Source organism: Dermacentor variabilis, chromosome 2 (assembly GCF_050947875.1).
Source record: "Dermacentor variabilis isolate Ectoservices chromosome 2, ASM5094787v1, whole genome shotgun sequence".
Taxonomy (NCBI): Eukaryota; Metazoa; Arthropoda; class Arachnida; order Ixodida; family Ixodidae; genus Dermacentor; species Dermacentor variabilis.
This window is the reverse complement of record NC_134569.1, coordinates 183149283-183176073: the sequence shown is the minus strand read 5'-3', so window position 1 is coordinate 183176073 and position 26791 is coordinate 183149283. Positions and strand designations below refer to the sequence as shown.

At 50.3% G+C, this 26791-nt stretch overlaps 1 protein-coding gene across 1 annotated transcript in view; it reads left to right on the top strand.

Annotated features, from left to right (window-relative positions):
- Positions 1 to 429: 429 nt before the first annotated feature.
- The window catches only part of LOC142572990 (glypican-5-like), a 144975-nt gene continuing 118613 nt past the window's right edge, over positions 430 to 26791 (top strand). Inside the window, exon 1 of the mRNA XM_075682476.1 lies at positions 430 to 888. Coding sequence (XP_075538591.1) covers positions 627 to 888 — 262 coding nt within the window. The 5' untranslated portion in view covers positions 430 to 626. The remainder of the gene's footprint in view (positions 889 to 26791) is intronic.

Sequence of the window (26791 nt, the reverse complement as noted above, 5' to 3'; positions counted from 1 at the left end):
CGACTAACGAAAAAAACACCGATTTCCCAGAGCCGAACTCGAATCCAGGAAGCGATGATGTGGTTTCCGCGATCTTGAGAACAAGAAGAAAGAAGGAGAGGAAGCACGCGCTTCTGTAGGTCAACAGGGGGGCGGCGTCCGTGCGGCGGGACGACGTCTTGCCGGAGAACGCCCGGCAAATTTCGGCGCTTGGGAGACTATGAATGAAACAGCTGCTGCGCGCGCTCTCTCCCTCTCTTGCACAAACGTTGCGCGAGGGAAAGAAAAGAAGTTACGGGCCGGATTCGGAGGCGGCCGCCTCCGTCCCGGGATATTGACCCGGACGACTGGATCGCGCGCACGCGCCACGAGGGGGAGCTGAACGCGAGCGCTCGACTCAACCCTCTCGTGGCGACCGTTGGAGGGCGCCGCTTGCCTCACCTCCGACTGTGGTTCGCTACACGAAGCCCGCTCGTAGTGGATGCGGCGGCGTCGCGGATCCCTAAACCGGTTCGCTCGGTGCTTCGCCAGTTTTCGCCCCCGCGGCCCCGGCGGCGCAACAACCGCTAGCTCGAAAGCAGTTTGTGTTCGGATCGCACGGAGGCAAGGTGCAGGTGTTGGTGGTTCGTGTGGAGGACCTGCGCGCGATGACCGCCGCCGTGGTAGCACCACGACGAGAAGACCCTCAACCTATCAGGTGCTCCCACCGTCAGGTAGTGACGATGGCGAGGTTCTCGTCGCTGCCGATCGGAATACCGCTGGCCGTGTGCGTGGTGCTCGCCGCTTCCGCGGTCGTCTGCTGCGGCGCGACGACGCCGGACTGCAGCGCGCCGCGAGACCTGCTATCGTCTACGCTCGGAGGCGGCGAACACAGGTGGACCGAAGTGCTCGCCGCGTCGCCCACGTCCGGTGAGTTCGTTTGTCGCGCCCCGTATTTTGAGCGGTCGCGCACGTGCGCTTGCACCGCGTTCGTTTTATCGTTCGATTGCGCGGCCATATGGTCGTTGATTTCGGTCTCCGCGTGCCGCTCCGTGCGTCGGCCCGGCGCGCGCCGGCGGTCCAGCTTTGCTCGCGGCCGGCTCTCGGATACTTTTTTTTCGCAAGGAGGCAGGGCCGGCCGTTGCTGGCCGCAGGAATGCGCACGAGCGAGCTTTTTCTTTCTTGTCGCCGCCTCGGCTGCTGCTGCTGCTGCCCCCGGGCGGGTTGAGGGGGGTTCCGGGGTTGGAGGGGGACCGGGGGGTACGCTTCCTTTTGTGACCGAGAGTGTGTGTGTGCGTTTACGTGGCCGAGCATCTCCACCGGCAGCAGCACCGCGCCCTCCCTCCTTTTACTTCGCGCCTCCGTCTATACAGCGACGGCTTTATTCCCACGGCCCTCGGTGAGCAGCGAGCCGCCGTCGCCGCGGGCGGCCTGCGCTCGAAGGCAAGGCATCCTGCTTCCTACCTGGGCTGACGCAGGTTTCTGTTGTCCCTCCACCGCCGCACAAGAGCCGGTGGGGGCCACCATTTTCGGAGAAGTCTTCTTCTCTCGCGGAGAATAAAAGGTACCGCGGCTGGAACTCTCGTGCACCTTTTCTGTTGCTTCAGGGTCTGTTTTGGATCGGTGCTGTACGCGCCTTGCACGGTGGGTCCTTTTCGAAGCGCGCGCTCTACGGCGAGACGGCTGTCTCGTTTCAGACGTGAGCGCGCGGGCGTTTTGCGTGCAAGGCGTGGGCACGCCGAACGGGGACGCCACAAGAAACCTTACATCGCCGTGCCAAAAAAGCGTGTGTCCTGTCAGCCAGCCCAAGCGAGCACTCTCGGAGAAAGAGAGAGACAGGTCCGCGGTAGCAGCTGCGGCGGAGGCGACTAGTGGAGGGGTTTGTTCGTGATCGAAGCGTCACGTTGTGGACTCCGGAACTCGGCCCTGTCGGTGGAGGAAAAAGAACACACACAAACACAACTCGCTGACAGTTTGCAATAGTGCAATTTCTTGCGTTCGTTCTTTGGTCTGTATCCTGGCGCGCCTTTTGATCTTACCGGCTTGGCGACAGCTGCTGCTCAAGCGAGAAAACGCCACTGTTTTGAAACGCGATAGCCGACTACTACACAGAAGCAAAGTTGTTGTTATCGAAGAGCGAGCGTAATCGCTGAAGCGCAGTCAACATCTGGGGTGCATGCGTACTTTGTAACGCGTTTCAGATCGCCGCTTATGCTTTAGAATAGTTCGTTATAAGCGGTTTTTCGTTCTAACCGATTCATCCTCCCATTGCGCTCCGCCGCGATGCGATGTACTTACTTGTCGGAGTACTCCAACCCTATTTCTGCAGTTTACGTTACGAAGCGCACTCGAATGCTGTCGGTGTTTCGCTGGGTGGGATATCGAAACTTTCTGAAGAGACCCAAGGGGCATTATGTGCCTGAAGCGTTGTTTTTTTCGATTTCGCTGCGAATTGAAGCACTTTGCCGGATATCGCCGTAGTCTGGCAGCCCGTCTTTCGCAACATCTCCCCACTGCAAGTGTCGTGGAACCTTGATTTTGCAGATCAACCGAAGGCCACCATCTTCGAAAAGAGGATCGTTGAAGCGTTTGTTTGTGCCCGACGAATGATTAGCCGGTGCTCGATGTGCAAGGCGTGTCGCATAGCTTGCGAGATCACTGCGGCGTAGTCGGAAACTACGTGTGCAAAATGGTTCGGACGCAACTCGGTAATGGGCGATACACGCTGTAGATTTGAGTGGCTCAGCGCCTCGTGTTTTCTTGAGGAAGTCTTACGGGCACGTTCGGGGTTGATACAGTCGAACCTCGATTTCATGAAAGCCGTTATTACGAAACTTTGAATTTCTCGAAGTGCTTTCGATTCCCCTTCACATATACGTAGAGCTTTGCCCGTTGTAAACCTCAGAGAAACGAACTGAACTCGCTGTCTATTCCGATTTAACGTACTCTGGGGTGAGGGGAGGTATCTAAGCTATGGGTATGCCGTGTTGCAGTGCAGGAATGGAGTCCACTAGCTCGTTAACAAACGTCGCCACTCCACTGAAGAAACTCTAGAAACGCTCAACGGGTTCGCTGCACAATAAATGCGTATACTGAGGGAAAAAAAACTGCCTATTTTGTTGGGCTATTAAAATTATGCTATCCGCATGCTAGCTTTAACTGCTCTCGATTTAACGAAATAATTCGCATCCACGGAAAATCGAGGTTTAACTGTACCCGCAAATCTAGCGCGAAAAGAAATTGAGAGAGCAGCTCGTTTACTTGTCGATTCAAGAGGCTGCCTTCGGTGCGTCATTGCAACAGAGTGCTTTCAGCGGAGAACATTTCGATTGCGGCTGGTTTCGTCATGACGGCTTCGTGCTTGCGTTTCACAACAGATGTTCGTTTCGATGGGCTGCAGCTTGCAAGGCGACAAGGACTACATGCATCACGAGCCGGCCAGCCTGTGTAGTTGCGCACGTGTTGCTTCCGTGACATGTAGCGACGGAAAGGAGAAACGTATAAAGCGGACGTTAAAAAAAAAAGACGAGTACATTCATTTGGGTCTCAGTTTAGCGCATGCGGGCTGCGCAGCGGTTTGGTTCTCCTGTCTTTCTAAACCAAGAGAAGAGGGAAGAATATCGCTTATGTCTGCTGGTTAGTCGATTACCGACCGTATAGCTTCAGGCGCAGTTTATTTCTTGTCTTCCGTTCTTTCATTTCTTTTTGTCCATGGCTTAATCTTCAAATTAGCGCGAAAGCTTGCGCTTGTTGGTGATTCACTGGAAAAAAGGACACAGCACAAAGAAAGACAGGGACACGAGAGAGCGACACGCGCACAGCGTTGTACTTGCAGTTTATTCATGAAGGGATAAATACATAGGCTGCTACCATGCGCAACATGTGAATAATCGGCAAAAAAACCTGGAGCACAATTACCGATGTTAATGATAACCACATGCCTACATTTCACGCTGAATGTTTGCCATTCAAATCTTGTTAAGATCTGCTATTTCCCGAGATGAAAGTGCAATCGAAGGAGAACTGACGCACGCGCTATCACACTTCCTGGTGAAATCTGCCTCAATGATTTCACGTGTCAGCTGTGAACTATGTTTAGCCAGCACTTCGCCTTTTTCTTTTCTTTTTTTTCGAGTAGGGCTTACACCGGGTGATCGCGGCAATCAATACACAAATGGCCCTGTACCGTGTCGTAGGTATTGTTATGGTGCTTCCTGAGACGATCATTTAAGCATCTTCATGTCTCTCCCACGTACGTTTTTCCACAACAGAGGAGAATCATACACCACGCCAGTGATGCAGGGCACTAAACATTTCCGGTGTTCCACACAACAACGACGACCACGCCTGGCTTGTGAAGCGGACTTGCAATGCTTGGCTTGTTTGTCCGGAGCGGAAAAAACCACCGCAACACCAGCGCGTCGTCCTACCCTTTTCAGTGGCTATGGTGTTGGGCACGAGGTCGCGGGATCGAATCCCGGCCACGGCGGCCGCATTTCGATGGGGGCGAAATGCGAAAACACCCGTGTGCTTAGATTTAGGTGCACGTTAAAGAACCCCAGGTGGTCAAAATTTCCGGAGTCCTCCACTACGGCGTGCCTCATAATCAGAAAGTGGTTTTGGCACGTAAAACCCCAAATATTATTATTATTACCCTTTTCAGTTTGTGGGACACATCATGTATGTACGGAAGCACTGCGAAATTTTCCGCGAGAGTAGATACTAAAGCCTTCGTGTATCGGGGTAGATAACAAGCGGTCAACCTGAGCAAGAAAACTTCAGTGCCTAGAATGCGGACATGACTGTCTGAGAGCACTGACGAGGCACTTTTGAATGTGCTGACTGGAAAGACAGAAGCAGTTTCCCGCTCCTCGGTTCGAATGACCAGCACAAATGTCTTATAGCCTTATTTGGAATCTTCTGAAGCCCCGCCATGCTTCGACGCGCTGAAGCGGTACTGCGTGGTGCCCTGGTGAGGCGTTGTTGTTGCTGCTGTTGTTTTTGGACAGTCTAGCAATTGCAGAAGTTGGGCATGCTCTGGGCCGCTATTTTGTAGCGATGCCTTATTCTATGCTATTATCATCCACCACACACGGCCGCCTGATCCCGTTGATAATGTGGGCAGACCGTCGCTCTGACCACTGGCCAAGCGCGAAAAGCCTGAAAAGGCATAGAATCGGAAAAGGCATCACTACAAAATACCGGCCCTGACTGCTATTTTTGGACTGAGCAACAGAAGCAAACGTGTCGAGGGTCTCTGCTGCTTCGAACCGAGACGCGAACCGTTCTGCTAATATCAGCCGCACTGTCCAGCATATCATGTGGCTGGGCAGCATCGGAGTACGATTATTGTGGGCTTCGATCGGTCTGCTCCGAGGTATGGGTCCACCACCATTATCGTTGCCAATTGATATGGGCCGTGTGCAGGACGACGATCGGCGGAGATCTCCAGCTTCCCCTGTTCCGCGTCAGCCGAGCGAACCCCATTAATTCTAGTTCCACGTCTAATTTCGCCACCTATTCATCTCCCCACCTCGACTGCACACTCTAACAGACTGCCGGTTAGTTTCCTTACGCTGTGCACGACCGGCCAAACTCATCTTGTTGCCTCCCCTTAATCGCCCTCTTCATCGCAACAATGTGCCCTGCTGTGCGCTCGAACGCTTCGCTATCTTTTAGCCGTAGGATTTACGTTCCATCACTGGTCGAGCGTGTGGTCTTCAGCACAATTCCAGGCTTCTTTGTTATTATCTTTCAAATTTCGGCCCTAGATGCGATAACACTGGTACATACAGAGAAAAGGAGCGAGAGATCAACTTTATTTGCCGACGCCTCTCGGTCCGAGCTGGAGGCGAAGACGAGTCATGCATAGCGCGTGGAAAGGGTGCAGAAACTGTTCAGCATATTCTGTTGGAATGTCAGAGTATCTCCATCTAGCGGTCAACGGGGTAACAGCTGGCTTGACCGAGACATGAAGGTTTAGCGCCACTACAGGGGAGAGATAGGTGGCGCAAATGAAGGGATAATACGCAACAAAAGGAACTTTTTTTTGCGGCGGATGATGCAGTTTAGACTACAATAATAGTTAAAGATTTAAAATGCATTAGGCACATTTCAAGAATGAGCTTGCTGGAATGGTGCCATCTACGCTTTTCAAGTAGGGTACTCATACCATCATCGCCATCAGCATATGGTTGTTTAATGTTGGGAAATTCGAGTTCACGCGCTCTTGAAAAATCGGTCGGCTGCTGCCCACTACCCCTATGGAGAAACCTGTCGTGAGCTTTACACATATTTGCTCCGAATGGCCCTGCACAAGCTAGTGCGGAGTCCATGGGGGCAGTGCTCCAAAGAGGGCAATGTACGTGTCATAGCGGCGTTCTTATCTTATAGCCTTCTTGCCGTATTTGTGGTTGTCATGACCGCACACACACACAAGAGAGAGAAATGAAACTAGGCCACCAATTGTCTCGCTGGGAGGGACACCGCACCCCCTCCCCCTATCCCTCCCCAGCTTGATCAAGAGGAGGAGCGCTATTTGCGGAACTTAAAACGCTTCTCCGTCGTTACGCAACAACAGCCGCATCCCCGCGCGTCTTCACCGGCAGCCCTGCCTTCCTGCGTGTCGATATGTGTCGCTGTGTTCTGTTCAGTAACCGCAGCTGGATCAGAACCAATTGCATCTGCAGCTGTGCGTTTCCGGTACGCGTGTAGCTAGCCTCTCCCCCATCCCATCTCTTACAGGAGGCGTAACACGTGGCTTCTCAACTTGGAAAGTTGTAATACTGTCGCCCTTCTCGGCACCGCGTTCCACGGAGCGCGATCGAGCGCACAGTTTGCTTGCGGTATTCGCTTATGCTAATCGCGATAACTTTCCTATAAAGGTGCGCGTTTTTGTCATTCTTAGGCGGTGACAGCAACACTCATTCCCAAAAGTAGCGGTAATTTTCCCTAAACAGCCAACGATACTCAACACCTTGTACAGTGACAAAAAAGAAAAAAAAATTATTTGACTGATATTTCATTAAGCAAGGTTTTAAATGCGCTTCTGAATAATACGCCACTGCAGTAAAGCCCTTCGAGCTTGTGCTTTTGTCTGTGTGTATGTGGGGGGGGGGGGGCGGATATTTCAGGTATTGCATTATATTGTATGAATTTGTGGTCATAACTGTTACGTTTTCACGTCAGAGTTCTTGTCCGCCCTTTTCGAGCACCCTATTTTACAAATCCAGACTCGTAACCAAAGTGAACAGCATTTTTCTTTATTCCTCTTTAACAAAAAAAAAACAAACAAAATTTGAGCTCGCTGTTGCGGCTACACAGCGGAAACTACTTTTTTCGTTATGAATATAAAATGAAGGTTTTCTGGAATAATCGAGTGTGCCCGTCGGCAGATTCCATTTAACGTAGGAAGAAGGCGTTCCACTACAGTTCACTACTTCTCGTTCCCTAAACGTTTCAAGGCACTTTTGCAAAGAAAAAGGAAAGCTGTCCACCTGAAGGCGAAGCGCTTCCTGTTTACTTCCGGTTTGTGGTGTCGGCGCCCTCCGGAAGCGGAAATGAAAGTTCCCAGCTCTCAGGTCAAACTTCACGAGTTTTGGAAAAGTGACTCATTTAATACATAACTGAGGACCTAGAGAAAGCATAGTTTTTTAGAGGCGCTTTGACCGGTGCTGATACTTTGGAGAACAACTCTAAAAAAAAAAGAAAAAAGGAATTGCGCACCTACAAACTTCAAAACCACCTAGTAACTTAGTAGTAACCATGTGCAAAAAGTGAACTGCGAATGCTTTCAATGACAAGGGTAACTAGGCTTTCGCATGGACAATGTTTTGTCTTGTTTTGCATGGACGAAACATTGACAGTGAAGAAATCCAAAATGTGGACAGAAAAAAAGGACAAATAACGGCCTGATGCAAAGTGTAACCAAATGCTAGTTTAACTGCGATAGACATATTCTTTATGAAGCGGTGATCATCGTTGGCACGATGATTGCTTATGCAAACCACTGTAGTTTCCAATGGACGTTCCAACTTTCGATTCGAGCTATTGTTATGACGTTCTGCGCGCTTTATCGGGCCATCTTTGGTACCAGAAAGGATGGATGGTTTTAGGTGCTCCTATTTCCTGGTGACTAATGGTCAGAATTTAGCCTCTTTAAGGAGCAAGCTATTGCCGAGCTGGAACCATTATTTTTTTTTTCATTGATATTTGCCGCTGCAGCCTGCGGCGTGCGGGTTTGCTTTGCAGGAATCCACTCGAATGTAGCTCGCGGAGACCTTATGCTAACGTTCCTCTTAACAACTCGCTAACGTTGTCATCTGTGTAGGAGTCGAGAGTACATAGTCAAGGAAAAGACGATTACGGGTGTATAACTCGATCTCCAAAGCGACACTCGAAGCGACACCCAAGGACACTACTGGGGCGGGATGCAAGAAAGAGCGCGCCCTGTCTGCTCCTAAAAGGTTGCCGCTTCACTATGATGCGACTAATGGCTTGTTACGGCGTCAGCAGTTTCCGCCCCTCTTGATTGCATCAGTGTTTGCTTCCTAAAATAACTGGCTAAACTCGTTCTCTTTCGGGACAGGAGTCGGAGGGAGCCGAGTGCCTCTGGCACGCGCGACCTCGCGGTGTACGACATATTTGTTAGGGCACGAGGGCCGGAAGCGGTCGCGTCAAAGTATGTACCTAGTCTGCCTTACTTGCGGAGAATGCCCTTCTCCAGGAGCACTCTTATCTCCACACATTTGAATTTTCTCGATCTTCCCACTGTACATCTTCCCTATACACACGCGTGTTTGATTGGAATGGCCGATAGCGCCGAGTGCAGTGCCTGTGGTGTCGCGGAGACTATAGAACATCTACCGTGCTACACTGCCCATCTTTTGAAAATGAAAGACACGACCTCTGCGCAGCTCTAAATCAGACAGAAAACCGTTCTCCTTGGACAAGATCTTGTGACCTCGGCCTCGCATATCGCAGCTACGAAAGTGCACAAAAGCGCTGCTGCGATATTTCAAAGCTATACCGGAGGGAGTGAAGGTTTGTGATCCGGACTGAGTGACCTATCGATTTCCCCAGTGGACTTTCTCTTCTAGTTTTAATCTTTCCCTCCACTGTTGCCTTTCCCTAGTTTAGGGTAGCCAACCGGGCTCATTTATGGTTAACCTACCTGCCTTTCATTTATCATTTACTCTCTCTCTTGGGAGAGATGGACCTCTCCATCGCAAAAGCTAAGCTATGCCCGACGCTATGACGGCCCCTGCTGCTCGGCCTCATAAAGCATGTCAACGAAGCCATCCAGCTGGACTCGGCGTCGTCACAACCGAGGACCCAGCTGCACTTAGGCAGGGACAATGGGAATGGGAGTTAGTTGCAGTTTTTCCATCTGTCTCTCGCTGCGTACGTTATACTGTCAAGCTTCAAGCGAATTCACCGAGAGAGACGCGCATCATAAATGCTCTCAGCAGAAAGGCATTACAGAAATGTGCGCGAGTGCTGCCAGTGCGCGCAGTGAGGGTCTCCGCAATGGAGAACTGCGCGATAAATTTTGACCGTATAGGTTGTTTCTACTTTAACGGTCTACTCGCTCACATTTGCGGCAATGAAATTTCCCCGATTTCACCCGCCATCCCTTCGACTCACTCAACCTGTGTGTGTGTGTGCATCGGTGCCTAAAACCTGTTCTTCGCGCTTGCGAAGCAACTCGTCGTCGGCGCGCGGAAGTCGTTCGCAGTCTATGCGAGTGTATTTCCTTTTCTGATAAAAGGCCGGCCCACCGTAGCCCCCCTCCCCTCCCCCAAGCCGTCTTAGCTAAAGGAACCAGCACTGAGAGCAAGATTTTGTTTTTCGTATATAACATGCAGGCGGTCCCAGCTAACTTTAGCCAGGGTTGAAGAATGTATGCGAATGCCACGTAGCTAGACCGAACAAAAGGTAATGCTGTTTGCCGTCGCTTGAGGATAATCAAACTATTCTTTCTTTCAATCCGCCTAATTAGAAATTAGCCTTAATTAATCAACATATCAAGTATTACAATTAGATGAAAAGTTTCAATGAAAAAAATTGTAGAGCGACATGAAAAACTCCCGATACAGCTTTCTGCTCCTCAATACGTGCTACATAAAACTGTGTTTCAGAGCGTGAAAGAAGCCCGCGAATGCATGCAAAGTGCCTCGAGCGGCAGTCGCGCGGCCAATTTTGTGTGCACACAAAAATTGGCAGATGGCAGAAAAGAGCAGATTGGGTGAGGATCAAACGCGAGTTAATGACATCTTAGTTGAAATCAAGAAAAAGAAATGGGGGGGGGGGGGCATGGGCAGGACATGTAAAGAGGATGTAAGATAACCGATGTTCATTAAGGGTTACGGACTGGATTCCAAGGGAAGGGAAGCGTAGCAAGGGGCGGCAGAAAGTTAGGTGGGCGGATGAGATTAAGAAGTTTGCATGGACAACATGGTCACAATTAGTACATGACCGGGGTAGTTGGAGGCGTATGGGAGAGGCCTTTGTGCTGCAGTGGGCGTAAGCTGATCATGATGACACACACACTATATATATATATATATATATATATATATATGGCTTGCGTAAATTATTAACCGAATATAGCAGGATTAGCCGACCCTCCGCACGGCGCCCGACCTTTTTCCGGATACCTTTCTCGTTTAATGAACAGCATGCAGCAAAGACGCCAGCGGCGGGATAAATTAATCCGAGAATCTCCGCGGCGTTGGGCACGCACTCGCAAGAGAAAAACGCGAGTGTTACATTGCGGTGTGATATATAGAAGCTGCGTACATGCCAGGAGTGAAATACGCTGGACGAAAACGAAAGAAAAAGAAGGGAAGCGGGAGAAATAGAGAGAGACGGAGGGGGAGGAAGGAGGAAGTAAAAGCGGTGTCGTGTCGCGTTGCATAATGCATGGAACGGTTGCATAAGGAGGCCGCCGCTGCGACAGTTGGGGTGCGGTAAGAAAGAAGGCACGATTAAATGGGAGGGGGTGCTCTGAGGGAAAGAAAGGGAGGACAGAGAGAGAGAGAGATAGAATTAAAGAAGGGCGATGTGGGACTGAGCGCAACTGGGGTTGCGCAATAGGAAGTTGCTCCGCAGGAAAAAAGAGTTCCACCTGCCGCGTGTCTCACTTAATGTTTTCCTCTTCTCGTACGTCATACGTCCGGTCCGAGTGCTCGAATACTCCTTATTTCTCTTTCGGAAAATCGGGCACGAAATGTGGGAACAGGTAGACGGTGTCGTAATGGTTGGTAGAATAAGTTCGCTAATTAACGTATAGCTAAGGATATTTGTGGCATAGAATCGTTGCTATGGTGTGCGGCACCTGAACACACGCACTGGAACTGAGGTTATTAACAGAAAGGAAACGTTGCCGTGTTTGTCTATACGCCGACTCAGTTTAACAGTGTGCTTGAGCGGCTCTAATGGTTTTCTTTTTTTTCCTTTTTTTTTAGGAGGATGTTTTTAGTACAGCGGCACCGAAAAAGCATTTGATGAACACTCTGGTATGGCACCGCTGGTTAATACAAGTAGCCCTATACAGCCTTCCTGCCAAGCGAACGGCGGCGCATATTTTACCGAGTTTCTCGTATTCCAACTTATCACTAAATCACTATATCAGTATATTGCTCCTTCATCTTTGTTTTTATTGGTTATATGGTATTAAGAGATGTCGCCTTTAATAGGCGCCGGCTACTCCTTTTCATATAGGGATCTTAAAAAAAGAATAAGTCATAATAAACGTAGTGAAATGATAACACAAATTCCGGTAACACAAGCAAACTAATGTAGCACTATAAATGAAAGACAGCTCCAAGTCATAAACACACAAGGTCCTCCTGCTCAGGCAAGTAAGTAAACGGATGTGCTCGCGCAAATGATTGACTTAGTTACTGGCTAGAACATTCTGTTGGTCTTCTATAGGTGCACTTCTGGACTTGGTTGGAACGTTTCTCTTTTCTACATATTTCTTTCTGTACAATATTAAATCGTATTTTAACGTGACTTCAACCTGTCTCATTGGCATGCTCCGACATCAGAGTTACACAGGCGGTTACGCATTCTGCCCGTCGCGCCTGTTGCTAAACGGACCCGCCTACCAGCTGGACGCTAGGCAAAGAACAAGGTCGCATATATGTTGCGCGAGAGAGAAAAAAATAAGAGGAAAGAAAAGGTCACCCTCTTGTTCTGTCCGGAGTCGGGGCACAACGACGCGAAAGGGGCGGCGGATACCGAACGAGCTGGGTCGACTAATAGTCTCCCGTCCCGGCTATTTGCCGGCCAATCGTCTCCTCTTCCTCCTCTATATACCGTTACGTACGCGAGCGCACGCGCTAGCAGATGCGCTGCGTTCGCGTCGTTGACGCTGCAGGAAGGCGGCTGCGACCGTGACGGCGTAGCCTGTACAGTCGGAGATGGCCGAGCCCTCGTCTTGTATGTACGCCGCCGGGCTACGCGCGCGCCGAGGTCGTCGACACCGCCGCGCGGCCTCTTCTCATCTGCCGCCGCCGGGAGTGGCGCGCAGGAGCGCGTCCTCTCGCCACGGTGGTGCCCGCGTGCGTTTGCGCGCGCCGTCCTGCCTTCATTACCGCGCGGGTGGACTCCAAATAAAGCAGCAGCGCGCGTCTCTACGACGACGTTGGGAGCCAGTGGTTGTCTGTGGTGGCGGCGGCGGACGAGCGCTGGATCTCGCGGCGACATCGCGTCGGCCGCGGAATGCGGCCGCCGGTGCATGCATCTGCGTGCTAGCATCTGCGCCGCGTGCGGTGATTACGGTAATGGTGTGTATATGGTGATGGTATGCAGCGGGGGGTGTCGAGCCTCCTCGCCGCCCCGTTGAAACGATTACGCGTGCCGTCTGCAGCGGACGCCGAGCTGTCCCCCCCCCCCCCCCCGCCCCTTCTCTCTTTTTTCTGTCTTCGTTTACTTTATGCAAGTACGGAATGTGTGCAGTTGTCGCCGTGTAAGCGTGGCGGCGTTGAGTCGTCGGTTTCGGCGTGGCTGGCGCAGAAAGTCTCGGCGTCTGTTAAACAACGCGCTTACGTTTCGTATCCATTATAACCATAACTGCCTGTTTAGTCACTTCGCTAACCGCGAGCGGCACGAACGCGCATGCGTAGCTCAGGCGTGTTGCACTCGGAACGGCTGGAATGCGAGTGCGTGCGATTGGGTGCTTCACTTACGTGCCTCCGCATGCGTATTTGTATGGAGTGGAATGTATATACGTGCGGCGCTTTTCCTTTGTGAGCTCCCAGCTTCCACGCAATGCAAACGCGAGCGCACGAAAATCAAATTAAAATGGAAAGTTTCACACTTACACCGCCGGCGCTGTGCCGTTACACGACATGGAAGAATGTCTGGACAGGCTAGGTTTAGTGTCAGACAGGTTAACTTTTGTCCAGAGGAAGCGACGCGTTCTTCCTCACGCCTGCTGAGTGTCCAAGCGAGAACGAGTGCGAGAGGCGGCGCGAAGCGATATATGTGCGCCAGCATCACTCTCGTGCATGCAAGGGGGATTTGGCGCTCTGCCTGAACGTACGCTTTTGCAGGCTTTCACTGTTGCTGTGATTCTTTTCTTTCGCCGCTTGGCTGTGAGCCGCAGTTCCCGGTGGTGAGGCAACCTGGGATTACAGCGCCTGCTTCACGTCCCTCCTCCACACCGCGCCCTCCCATTGCCGGCTGCTTGGTTCGCGTCACTTGCGTAACTTAACGGCGCCGATAAATGAGAAGGATGTTGTCAGCGGGCGGTAACCCAGATTTCCGCCCTCGGAGAAAAAATCTCGCCTAAATAAGGCGAGCGTGTGGCGCGACCCGCGCCGAGCAGCTCTCTGTATAGCGCTCTCAAGGACGTGACGCGCGGGCCTGACGTCAAGGCAAGGTCGCCGGCACAAGAAACCCGTCCGGCGCCTGCCACCCTCTCGGTCCCAGCGTCCAATTCTTCTGTTCGCTTTATATTTACGTGCGCCCTCCTGGCCTGTCCGTGAACTGAAACCGACTATATAGGCGGGAGGACGTAGCGCGGAGTATTGGGGGCGAGCTCTCCACCATTGGAAAAGATGGCGCCACCGTCGGCGTGACGCGGTATGAGGGATCACGTGGACACAGCGGCCGCGTCCGGCGGCTTCGTAAGCGCCGCAGCTAGCCGAAAACGAAAGCTTTAAGCTCGTTCATGCGCTTCGGGTGTGCGCTTGACAACACTTGAATGCCCTATAACAGGTAGTGGCTGCCTTCGAAGGCGTCCAGCATGGCAGGCTACTGCTCGGTGCCAGAGTGCCGGACCTACGCAACGGAGCCCGGTGTCAGCCTTCGCACGTACCCGCGGGACAAGAAGCTGCGTGAAGCTTAAATCGCGAAATTTAGAACCGGCGAGCAGCCATCGGCTACAACTCGGGTGTGCAGCAAGCACTTCCGCGAGCAAGATTTCTGATACGACGACCGGTCCGCGATATTCGTGGTGGGCAGCAGAAATCGCGCACTGAGACACGCGCCCGCGCGCGTTGCCCGGGCTAATCTCATGAAGATTCGGTCTACGAACTTGTTGGTGATATATACTGGCAAGTTCACTTGAATGGAAAGGGGACGGTGAAAAGCAGATTAAAAAAAGGCATGCTTGTGCTCATGCTTGTGTGTAGTACCAAACAATGAAATGTACCGGATGAATAGAAAAGAATCAGCAGGTAATTGTTCGCTGTGAAGACCGATAAACATACAGTGCGACGCAGCTTCAGAAATAATAATATCGAAACGTGCCATACCTTCGAAGAAGAAAAAGATTGAATCGTCACAACATGAGGTCACAAGTTGCCGCCGTAGGCGTCGAAGTCTAGTTATAAAAGAAATTATTTTTAGCAGTTGTGATAGTCTCCACGCGGCAATGATTGCTTGTGCACTGTAAAATGCTCGTATGCTGCGACCGAAAGCTCACTGCACGGCGCGAACACGCGCTCGCAGCGAAAGCGAAACATTTCGCGCGGAGATGCATGCAGACGCGCAGTCGGTCACCGCGCGAGCCCGTGCGATCGCTGCATTGAGGCTTCATTCTGCTAAGCTCCATTTGGTTATGCAGACAGCCCACAACAAGAGCATGTTTCACCTAGTTTGCTTTCAGCGATTGCCTACCTTTCACGCATGAAACGTGTTCGGGCGACTCCATCGTGCCGTCTGTGCCCAGTGGGCGTTCACTGTACGTATTCGGTAACCATTAAGTTTTTTTTTTTGTTTCTGTTTGCCCAATATTATTATAGTGACAGTAAAAAAAACTTCCTTCGTTTTGAGAACACTTACAGAAATGCCCAGGAGGGCTGCCGCGTGGTGTTTTTATTGACCGCCGACAGCCAAACATATATGAGGAGCGCGCCGCGTTATGCCTCACATATACTATACGCAAGTGAGGCGCTTCCGACAGATCACGGCTCCGTAAGTCCTCGTCCCCAATAGTGACAAACCGCGAGGATTAAGGTGTTGCAGTTGCGGTACCGCAGTTTTCGGCTTAGCCCGAAGTGAGCGTGACGCAACACTTTTTTTTCTCAAATCCTTGGTTGCGTTGCACTTTTCAAAGATCACCGCAAACCCTATGCGGCGGTACACGCGTGCGCACACACACACACACGCACACACACACACTTTGTCTCGCGCATTTCATTATTTACGCCTTCTTGTGCAGGTTCAGTTGGAATAAGAAAGATTAGTGCGGCCGCCAAATAAACAAAAATTATTCGCAACTATGCGCACTCCTTTTTCTTAATGGTACTTCTTTGTGAAACTTCCTTTTGTGAAACTGTCCTGCCCTATCGTGCATACCTTCCATCAGGTTATACAGCTCCAGCGAAAGTTCCGTTTCCACCATGGTGCTTGGCTCAAGCAAATGTTCGACTTATCGTACCAGGCATACGAACAAAAGCCCAACTCTCGTCTCCAGCACTCAAGCAGCTTTCACTGCTCTTGCTGTACGAGACGTACAACGATCATCATCATCGGTATACTGACGCTTCAACCACGGTGAATGGGTCTGCAGGATCGGTGATCTTTCCTGCAAAACCTTCCACCATAAAGATTCGACTCTCTCACCAGACTACATCGACTGCCGCGGAGCTTGCTGCTATTCGTTGTGCACTTCGTGTAATTTCTGAAGAACTACCCAAGAAATAGAGCGTGTTCACTGACTCCAAGGCTGCACTTCATTGTTTGGTTTCTGCCTTACGCCGAGGACCCCACGAACAACTAGTTCTAGAAATCAGACTGCTGCTTCACCACCTCGTCGAGCAAGGACACGACATCACGTTGCAGTGGATTCCAAGCCACTGTGGCATAATGGGCAATGAACTTGCCGACGCAGCAGCACGATCTGCACATGAGGAGGGCTTGCAAGACTCCATTCCATTCTCAAGAACAGGCGCTGCAACGAAAATTCGTGTGCTTGCAAATGAATCCATCAAAACTTTATGAAACACACCAAGCTTACAGCATACACGTCTACACCGCCTGGACCCATCCCTTCGACTTCGACCCCCATCTGGACTCTCTCGACTAGAAACAGCAGTACTTTGCCGACTGTGGCTTGGTGTCGCCTACACAAGGTCCTTCGCCTTCCGAGTCGGTATGGACGACAGCGCGGCTTGCAGACACTGCGGCGGCGAGGAGACCATCGAACACGTGCTGTGCCACTGTCCTCAATACAGCGCGCACCGGCTGTCACTAGCGACCACGTTGGCACGCCTTGACGACAGGCCACTTTCAGAACAGTCAGTTTTGGAATGCCGACGTGAACTGTCGTCGCAGCAAAAGTCGGTCAAGGCTTTGTTGACTTTTCTACGTGACAGTGGCCTATTAGAAAGACTATAAGGACCCCATTTCATCCCTTTTCATATTTTTTTCTCACGCTTTTATTTTTGTCACGCTCTTCTTTCCGTCTTTACTTCCCCTTTCCCTTCCCCTAGTGCAGGGTAGCAAACCGGAGGTTTTAAGTCTGGTTAACCTCCCTGCCTTTCTCTCATTTGCATCTCTCTCTAATGGTACTTCTCGATCGCTTGAAACGCTTTGCGAAGTTTAGCCCATGCCACACCGCTCAGCAAGGCATTTAACTGCATTTCATGCGTACATTTACGCTGATTTGGCTCTCCCGTTGGGCGATGCATCCTCTCTGCAGTTACCGCATCTCATTCACATTCGGCGAGCCACACAAATCCGCGCGCCGCGCCGCACAGGGATGCTCTTAAAACGAAATCGGCCTGTCCATGATCTGCGGACGAGACGGTGCGTGTAGCCGCGCATTTGAATTTCTTATCTATATAAAGACGTCGGCGATGTGGCCCCTCCGCACCATTCGAAGGAGGAGGCGGGATGGCTATAGAGCCAGCTCGCGGCGGATTCTCGCCGAGCGCGATTCGATGTCTCGAAGCGTCAAATGTGCGTATTCACGTGACATCACGTCTCGGTATGTGCATGGAAGGGTTGTGCGTACAGAGCCGTCGACGGTCGTTTCAAATCGATTCGTCTTGCTTGTCGGCTTGTCCCGTGTGCAAAAATATACGCGAAAGCTTTTTTTTTTTCAATGTCCACTTTAAAGTCTTGGTAAGGCGCCAGTGATTTCGTAGTATAATGAGGCCGCCTTGAAGGGCCATGATGCATTGAAAACGAATGAGTTAGCAGGCAATATATATATATATATATATATATATATATATATATATATATATATATATATATATATATATATATATATATATATATATATATAAGGGCGCTTTTATATCTGTACAGGCGTGTGTTTCATTTTTTACCGCTGCACCTTTGCTTCCTTTCGTGAATGCCTTACAGAGAGGCAGTTCGCTTGAATATCGTAAAACCCCGCTGCGCAAGGATTGGGCATATGTACTTGAAACCGCCGTAACTATTCCGAGTACCGGAATGTTTGTCGAACGCCGTCTTCCACGAAAAGGTTGCTGCTCGAACACAGTTCCAAATGGGACGATTCCTTTTTTTTTTTTTTCACGGGTAACATCACGTACGTGACCCTTCAACAAAAGTGTATACACTGACCACAGGCTAGCCAAGAAAACAAAACTGAATTCATTTGTAATTCAGATGCCCAAATTGAAATGAACAAGTGCACGGAAAGATCGCAATCACAAGTTTTGCACTGCAGTCCTTAATTCCAAGTTACATTCCTAGGCGGAGAAGAAAATCGTCTTCCCTGGTCCGTGTGCTTCTTTTAGAGGAAATACCAGTCATCAAACTCGTTGAAGTCATGTGTGTTAAGTTGCTACGTCAAAAATAATTCCTCGTTTCCTGGGGAGAAGTTTGTGCCGGGCGTAATCCTGGTTTCAAGACGAGACGAATTTATAGGAAACCAAATCTAAGGTATCGGAAGTTGCTGATTCGGTATGCTGCATTAAAAAAAAAAAAGTGCTGTGGTTTAAGTACGTTTAGTAAATGAAATTAGCGACTGATCCAATGGCTAATTACGAAACACTGCGGCCATTGGTTATCCGCACAACAACCGCAGTAGAGCATGAGAGTTATCGTGTTTTTTCTCAGAGGACACCCGCGAACAAGACTAAATATGTCCACGATTACCATGTGGACAAACACTGACAGGGTCTTCGGCACGTTAAGCTATGCGTGGTCAGTATGGTGCATTCGAGGTGGATCAGAAAAAAGGGAACCAGTGGTTACATCGCTGACACTTTGATTTTGGGCAGTATTTTAGTTTCTATGCTACAGGGAAGCCTTTCACGGGCCTATATAGAGGAAAGCTTACTGCTTGAAACCGTTGTCGAAGCCTACTTCGGTAGGCTTCGACAACGCCCTGACCACTGCACTGTCGACGTGGCTTAGGTGTGCCGTCGCGATGTCCTTGAGCTGACGGGCGGGGTTCTCACAGCAGTGCTGCTGCGGAGGTACCCACAAAGCCCGTTTTATTGCCAAAAAGAAAATACAGAATGGAAGAAAGAGGACTGGTACCTTTTAGTTATCGACGTGAGAACTCAATTGTAAGCCGCAGTGGGCGTGAACTGCACATTTCTTTATGGTTAGTTCTCTGTGCGGGGCACGTCGCATGCGGAATCGCGATATATCGTCCTCGCCGCGCGGTCAGGGGTTGCGCGTGGTATTACCTAAGAAGCTGCGCATTATACGATAAGTCCGTTTTGTTTTCGCTCAGCCTACGGGCGCGGGTGTCGGCTTATACAGGGCTGCTCGATCTTAGTCCGCGTCGTTCATCACGAATGACTTGCTAATGAGTCGCACGGTATGGAACGTTAGATCTGATCTGCGATCAGTGGGCGTACACCTCTCTCCCTGAGACGCCAAACTGCCGGGTTACTCGCCGCGCGCCCTGTGGTGGCGCCACTGGCTCTGCGTGCAGGTGGGTAATCGTGGGTTATTCGTTAATCTATGTATTCGTGTAATGGTGCGACTGCACTGCCGGAAGGGCTCGCAAGGCGCCTTTCTGCGCTTGTTGTACGATCGTATCGCCGAACCGCGGTTGTGAAATTTCACGAAGCAGGCACACAATGAAGCACACATGGGCGAAGTGCATGCGGCGCTGCTCTTTATCGGGCGTTGCGTTTTTGTGCGCGTGTGCTTCGAGAAATCTCGCACCTCAGCTTAAAACTGTGCCGCTAATGTGGTCGTCCCATTAGAAGCCGCGTTGCGACTGCTGTCACGTCGCCAATTTCCGGTGGCACTCGTTGCCCGTAATCAGGGGTGTTGTTGAAAACGTTTTTTTTACTTAAACAGGGGTGGCCTCGAGGCGTACGAATTCAAGGGGAAAAGTACTAGGGAATCTAATAGTAAACCTCCCGGATGTAGGAGAGGAACGCGCGATTTGTTGGAGCATATTTAGCCACATTTAAAATCGAGCGCTGAACGCGGCGTTGCGATGCCGAGTAATGGAGTTTGCCGGGCAAGTCCACAGAAGGTGCGGGGCGTCCACCGGCTCATCACCCGGATGGTAAAAGGGACGAAAACTACGGCACGTGCGTGATGTGCTCAGTGTAATCTAACGGTGACAATACGGATATAAAGGAGGGAGAACTGAGACCTGGCCTGGAACACGAAATCTTAATTGGCTATATCGAATCGTAGTTAACAACTGGAAGTCGCGGTAAACGTGCAACGATTTCTGCACCATTGCGTAGAAGGATGCAGTTGCAGCCTTGCACGAGTGTTGCCCGCATTCCGCCCGCGCGTCATCGCCTTGCTGCGCACTCTCTCGTGGCTTTTACCGGCGCCTGGAGCTCGTGTGTATATACCGTCGTCTAAAGACATGGCAGGTGTCTCGCGACACCGCACGGAGTACTTATTTAATCGTGAAGCACGACTGGGAGTATGGGTGGTTCGTCGTTCCCAAAGTGACGTATTTCTCGGTTTCCCCAGTTTCTCGGTTTTCGTAACAACCGCTTGACAAAGAAGGAAGAAAGGAAAAAGTGGAGAAGGAAAGGCAGGGAGGTTAACCAGTTTAGCTCAACCGGTTTGCTACCCTACACATGGGAGCGGGATGGGGGGATGAAAGACTGAGAGGAAAAAGAGACAGAGAGCACATAGCACAGCAAACCTCTTGACAAAGCGCATAATTGAAAGTTACATGGTCATCCTGGAGGAGAAAACGTCGAATGAATTGCGTTGTGCGTCCTACACTGTCGTTTCAACTGCACTCGGCTTCACGCACGGCATCCGAGATCTGGCCGCGGGCTTGGACCCCGCGCGGGCCACTCTATCTCGGAGGCCATGCTTCGCTATTTACGTCGAACGAAACCCGTACCACCACATATACATACCACCCGAAAGCGAGTGGTACGTATACGCGCGACGTGATCGACGCTTTGTGCTTGAGATTGAGCAAACTACAGTCTGTTGTGCAAACTACAGTCTGTAGACACACGCTCCCCATTAGCGAATTGAAGTGTTGTAAACTGAACGCGGAACAAAAAGGCATCGCACGCAAAACTATATATGCACATGATGTAGCGTTCCATTTTCCGCCTTGCACTGCTCCGCTGCTCTTTTTTTTTTTTTTAATTGCTAAGATGAGCCGTCTAGCGAGAACCAAGTTCCTGCGGCTCCTCATTGGCTGAGCGTAGTTGTCGCTTGCACTGCTCTAGCGCCACGCGTTATTAGTGAAACTGTAATGCCGACGCTGTGCTTGGTGTGCAGGCAAAGTCGATGCGTGCAATAAAATGCGGGAGAAGTTGGCGTCTTTCTCTTGATTTTTTCTATACCATTTCTTGACTTTCGTACGAGGCGTGACCAGCTATATATTTTTTCTCTCCTTCGCCTGCGGTTCGGAGCTTGATGTAGCTAGGTCCCTTCCACGTCATACCTGCCTCCGTTCCCGACATTTGTGCAGAGGAAGGCACCCTGCATGCGCCTTTCGTGGTGCCAGCTTATTGAGCGGGAGTTGACAGACTGTGTAATTAGATCGACGCACCAATTAAAGGAGCGGCGCAAGAACAACGGACGCAGGATCGTATAATAATAATAATAATAATAATAATAATAATAATAATAATAATAATAATAATAATAATAATAATAATAATAATAATAATAATAATTATTATTATTATTATTATTATTATTATTATTATTATTATAATAGCTTTCTCGCTGTTGGGCCTCTTAAAACGCAACTGCCATGCCTTAGCCTATATAAGCTTACACCAGGCAGTCGGCCCTGGTGGGTATTGAACAGCGTTCCGCTACACAGTTTTCATGGTCGTACACCTCGTTCGGGGCGCCGTCGGGAAGAGCGGCCTCCGGCTAACGACAAGCAATGCACGAGATACGAGGCTGCCGCCCGCTGCGATAAGGATAACGGAGAGCCGGAGCGAAAAAGACTGCGGCGGAACTCCTTTCTCTTCGCGCGGAGGATCCCGGCGATAAGGCGGCCGTACGCGGGCCTTTTACCGCATCGGTCGCGCCGGCCTGAAGTGCGGCGGCGCTGTTTGGCGTATAGGCAAACATTCCGAAGCCCGCGTTTGGGCGCCTATCGAGCCGATGTCATTTTACTCGTGCGGAGGCAGGTTGATCCGTGCGTTTTCTGCGTATTAGCGCCGCTGTCGATTCGGCCAATGAGCTTCTTATCGTGCGATAATGTAGACGACCGCAATGTTTCCCACGTATATTACTGGAGCGTGCTTCGGTGATATATAGTGCCGATGGAAGCGGCAAGCGTGGCGGTTCAGTCAGCATGGATTGTTGGTTAGTTTACGTGGACTGGTAGGTAAACTGCTTCCTTTTGAATCCGAACCGTTTTGTGAATTTGTGAACTGATTGTGTTCAACGAAATATTGCGTTATAAATGCTGCAATTCTCAATGAGTACGCATGCGTTCGTTGGATGAAGGCATTGCTGCGTTTAAAAAAAAAAACTATTAGTGCATGGAAATGTAACAAGAAACAAGATACAACATAAAAAAAATTATGTCGCAAGAAGGTTTCAAGCCACAAGCTCGAATATTAGAGCAAATTTATGTACCAACCACCATTCCCATCGTGGATGCACGGTCGCAGCGCCAGAGTTTCCTGTGGTAATTTTTGTCGCAAACTGTAGGTAAGCAACTGTGGAGACCTACATACGTCATGTCTCAGTGGTCGTCAATTGTGACTGCTATGCAGAGAGAGCGTCGATTGCCTGTTCTTTATCTGAATTTTGCGTTAGCCACGTCACAACGCATCAAGCGAACTTTTTGTGTGTGTGAATGTATCGATCCCAGTTGCATGGCCGGTAGGCTCTTGTCGCTGGGCAGAGGTCGTGGCTTTGATTCCTTGCCGCGGCGGCTACATTCTGACGGGAAACGCAGTGTGAAATTGCTATGAGCATTGACGTTGTGAGGAAAACACGCAAGCTCTAAATCAAGCTGTATACAGCCATCCGCCGTTGTCTCCCGTTACGGCGATTACGACAACCATATGTAAGTGCATTGCGCGCGTCGTCGATAGCTCGGGCGCCGCGATGCCTGGGGTGTGACTCAATGCCTGCAATCGCGTGGATCGCATTTCCGACGTACTTCCGGCGTCGGCGCGTCCACACTTCGCTGTGCTATGGCAGCGCAGTAATCCCGTTCGCGTTCACCTCCGCTGCCGATGAAAGTAAAACAATATATGCATAATGGGACACTGATCGCATAAAGGATTGCGCTCGCCTACGTCTTGGCGCGGTACCGTAACCATATTTAACGTATTTCCGATGGCTGCGTGTCCTTGTTTCTGGGCATCGCTGGTCCCTGCAGTTAAGCAGCCAACGTTTGGATCAAGGAACTTGTCTTTGTCAAGCCCGCTATAGTTACATTGAAGACACTTGGTGCCACATTAGCGGGTTTTTATGAATAGTGGCCGCAAAGCTAGGGGACGCTGCCGATCAAACGTACGAAAAACGCGAAAGGTACGGGTTTCCTAGGTACAAAGCTCTCCCCCCCCCCCCTCCCACTGTCGACGCTATATGTAAAGTCCCCTGTAACATCGGCGCGCGCTGTCATCGCGCAGCTTAAAGGGGCCCTGAAACGATTTTGACGATTTTCTACAAACGTACTGAGTCGTTAGAGTAGGGCCTCTTGATCATTAATGTACGCCTCTAAGTGCTTCGCGTAAAGCGTGTAATTTATTATAAGGTTTCAAAAATGCACATCGCTGCCGATGGCAGCACACTGCGCGGCGGAATTTTAAGCCAGCCCTACCCATATGACGCAAATCACCCATATGACGTCAGTGAGACGAGCTATCCGATTGGCTGACCAGGGCGCGTGATCAACAATTTTTCCAATTTTATGGTAAACAGATCATGTTCGTAATAGTTGAAATGCTAGTTAATTTATTTTTATCAAAAGAAAGTAACATAAAGGGGATGCACAAGAACAATTTTTAAGTACACTTAAGCACTTCCGGCACACAGCAAGTGTCGTCTGCTTGTGTTACAACGTGCTCCGTCTTTGACGAGAGCTCGGCCGTCAGGGTCAGTCTGTCTTTTCGCGAGCGCTATGATTCGACTTTGTTGCGTTGTGGACTGCAAACGTGGCGACTGGCAATATGTCAAGCTGCGACATCGTGTCCCTCTGTAAGGCAGCAGACGAGCGGACTTGGCTGCAGCGCGCGCATCGGACTGCCGCTATCCTATCGGCGCCAGGATTTGCGCGACTGCGGCCGTCACTTTACACCGGAAGACCACTAACGCAATAGCCTTTCGCGAGTCCGGTATTAGGTTAAACGCAAGCGCAAAGGGGACAGGGCCTGGCCGTGTCCCCTTGCGTGTCGTTTCATGGGATGAACAGAAGCGCAAATGTAAATGGTCTGCACGGTGCAGCCACCTGGTGGCATAGAGCTCAACCACACACAGCAGCAGTAACAAAATGTATTCTTCTTTGCTGCTGGTGTAAATTTTTCGCAGGAGTGTAATCGTTAACACGTTGTTTTTGTAAATGTTCAAAATGTTTTACACTTGGTTAGAGCAATATTAGCTCTTCGTTTGGCTGGTTAAGCTCTGCGCCAACGGGTGGCTGGTCTGTGGAGACCGATCAGGCAGCTCACGTACGTCTACGCTAAAGTTCCTTCATCAGCTTGAGTTTATGCTTCCACTGTTCCGTCGAAACGTTCCGCTAGTGTGTGGTTAAAGGAATACCAGACACGTTCGGCGATGCGAGAGAATTTCCCGCAACGCACGCTGCTTCGAAAGCTCTCGCTTGCAGTCGACGGCCAAGCGGCTAGCGGAGAGGTTTCGCGCGGGCGGGGGCGGGCTCCAATACAACCGGAAGTGGACGATGTGACGTCGTATCGTGACGCAGAACCAGTGAAGGCGGAGCGTAGCCCCTCTGGCTCGGCGAACGAGATGAGGAGGAAAAGCATGGCTAGGGAGAAGGGTAACTTGTAATCGCTTGTAGCTCCATTAATACGTAACACTTCATCTATAAATTGTGGTGCGAATGTTCTACTTAAGCTGTACCCTACGCGTCTACAAAATTTGTCCGAAACGTTTCAGAGGCCCTTTAAGTTCGACGCGCCGACGCCGGAAATACGCCCCATGTGGTTCCCTCACACACATACGTCGTAAATGCGTCCCACATTGTTTGCACTCGAGGTGTTCCGGGCACTTAACCGCGAGGCATGCAATTCGACCTCAATTACAAGCGTGGAAAATTGCCCACTCCCGTCTTCTGAAGCAGACGCACCTGCACTAAAGATGCGGCCCGAAATACGCTCTGTTTAGAGGCGACAGTGTGTATACAAAAAAAAAAAGAAAAGGTTAAATAGCGCCGAGACGGGAACAGGGTGTATAGCATGCGCACGGCGATTCCCGGCAAGCAGCGTATTCGCAGTGCACGATGCGACCCTGTGTACATATGTATGTGTGTGTGTGCGTGCGTACACGGCGACGACGGTGTCAAGGTTGCGACACTGGTCGTCCCTGCAAGCGCCGCGTATGATATACCTGCATGCAAGCAGCGCTTCGCCCCGACTCAGCGCGATGCTCGGCGTGAGCTGAGTCTCTTAAGATCGCGCGGTATATATATATATATATATATATATATATATATATATATATATATATATATATATATATATATATATATATACTTTTTTTTTCTCGCGTGTCGCTTTTCTTGGCGGCCACAGATTTATCCCGCTGCAGACGGGGGAAAGAGAAAAAGACACCTCGTTCGCATTTCAATGACGCTCGCGGCGCCACCATAAAGTATTCGAGCGCGCTCATTTCCTTCTAAGTGGCCGATTAAAGCGCGACAGGCCCATTTTTGCGCCGTTCCGTGAGGGATTTTGATAATGATGGCGGCGGCCTGGTATATACTATAAGGTCGAGCCGAGAAACAAAAAGAAAAAGGAAAAGCGGAGGAGTAGGTTTTTTTTGACGGAACGCATACTGTAAGGAAAAGTCGGCTGCCGCTTGCACCACATACGCAGAAGATCTGTATTCTTCTCGCCGCCAGTGCATGTTTATCACAATCATCACCGTACCGACGGTCGTATGGTCGCAGGGGTGGCGTGAATGACTGCGCTATGCGTTTGCTGCTGTGGAAGCGCCTACAATGGGGCAGTTGGGAAAAAAACGATTAAGAAAGATTTATGCAGAAATGAAAGCAAAATATAAGAAAACAAAACAGGAAAGAGGATACAGTCAGTATTTGATTAATAATATCGTAGACAATTAAGTGATATTTTGCATGTAAACATAAAATATCTTGCAGTTTAGCGTCTATAAGGAACGAAACACCTGCCTGAAGCCTTTCTAAACGGGGAGATGTCAGAAAAGAAAACTGTAAAGACAAAAAAAAAAGGTCGGAAGAAATTGGAGGGGAGATGAACAGTCCGCGCGGGACTCCTATTTTTCTTGTTCCTCGTCTCCTACTCTACTGTAGGGCAGAAGCAGAAAAGAAAGGAAAACGCAATAGGTGACGTCTTAAACACGGCGGCTATGACGCGTTTTCCGGCTTCGCAATCACTTCCGGCGTACGCAGCCCACGAAAGCATAGTCTTCGAGATTTGTTTCTGTTACTGAAAGGGGGATGGGTTGACAACTGTCGCTGGGGCGTGGCGTGAACTTCGTTAAGGACAGAAAGCGGGCGAGGAACATTGTATAGATGCGATATCGTTTCAATCAGAGGCAAGGTTATTTGCTAGGCTTACCAAGCGCGGGCACCCATGTTCGCGTAGGCTTTAGAGCAGGTGCGTGCACCACCAATATCGAGGCGCGCCGAAAACGCGGCAGTTTCCTGACAAGTTTAGCACTGGCCTTTTTCTATTTCTTCTGTCGTTCGCGTTGTGTAATTGCGGGCACCTTTTTTATTCATTGCTGGTTATTTCATAGTTTAAAA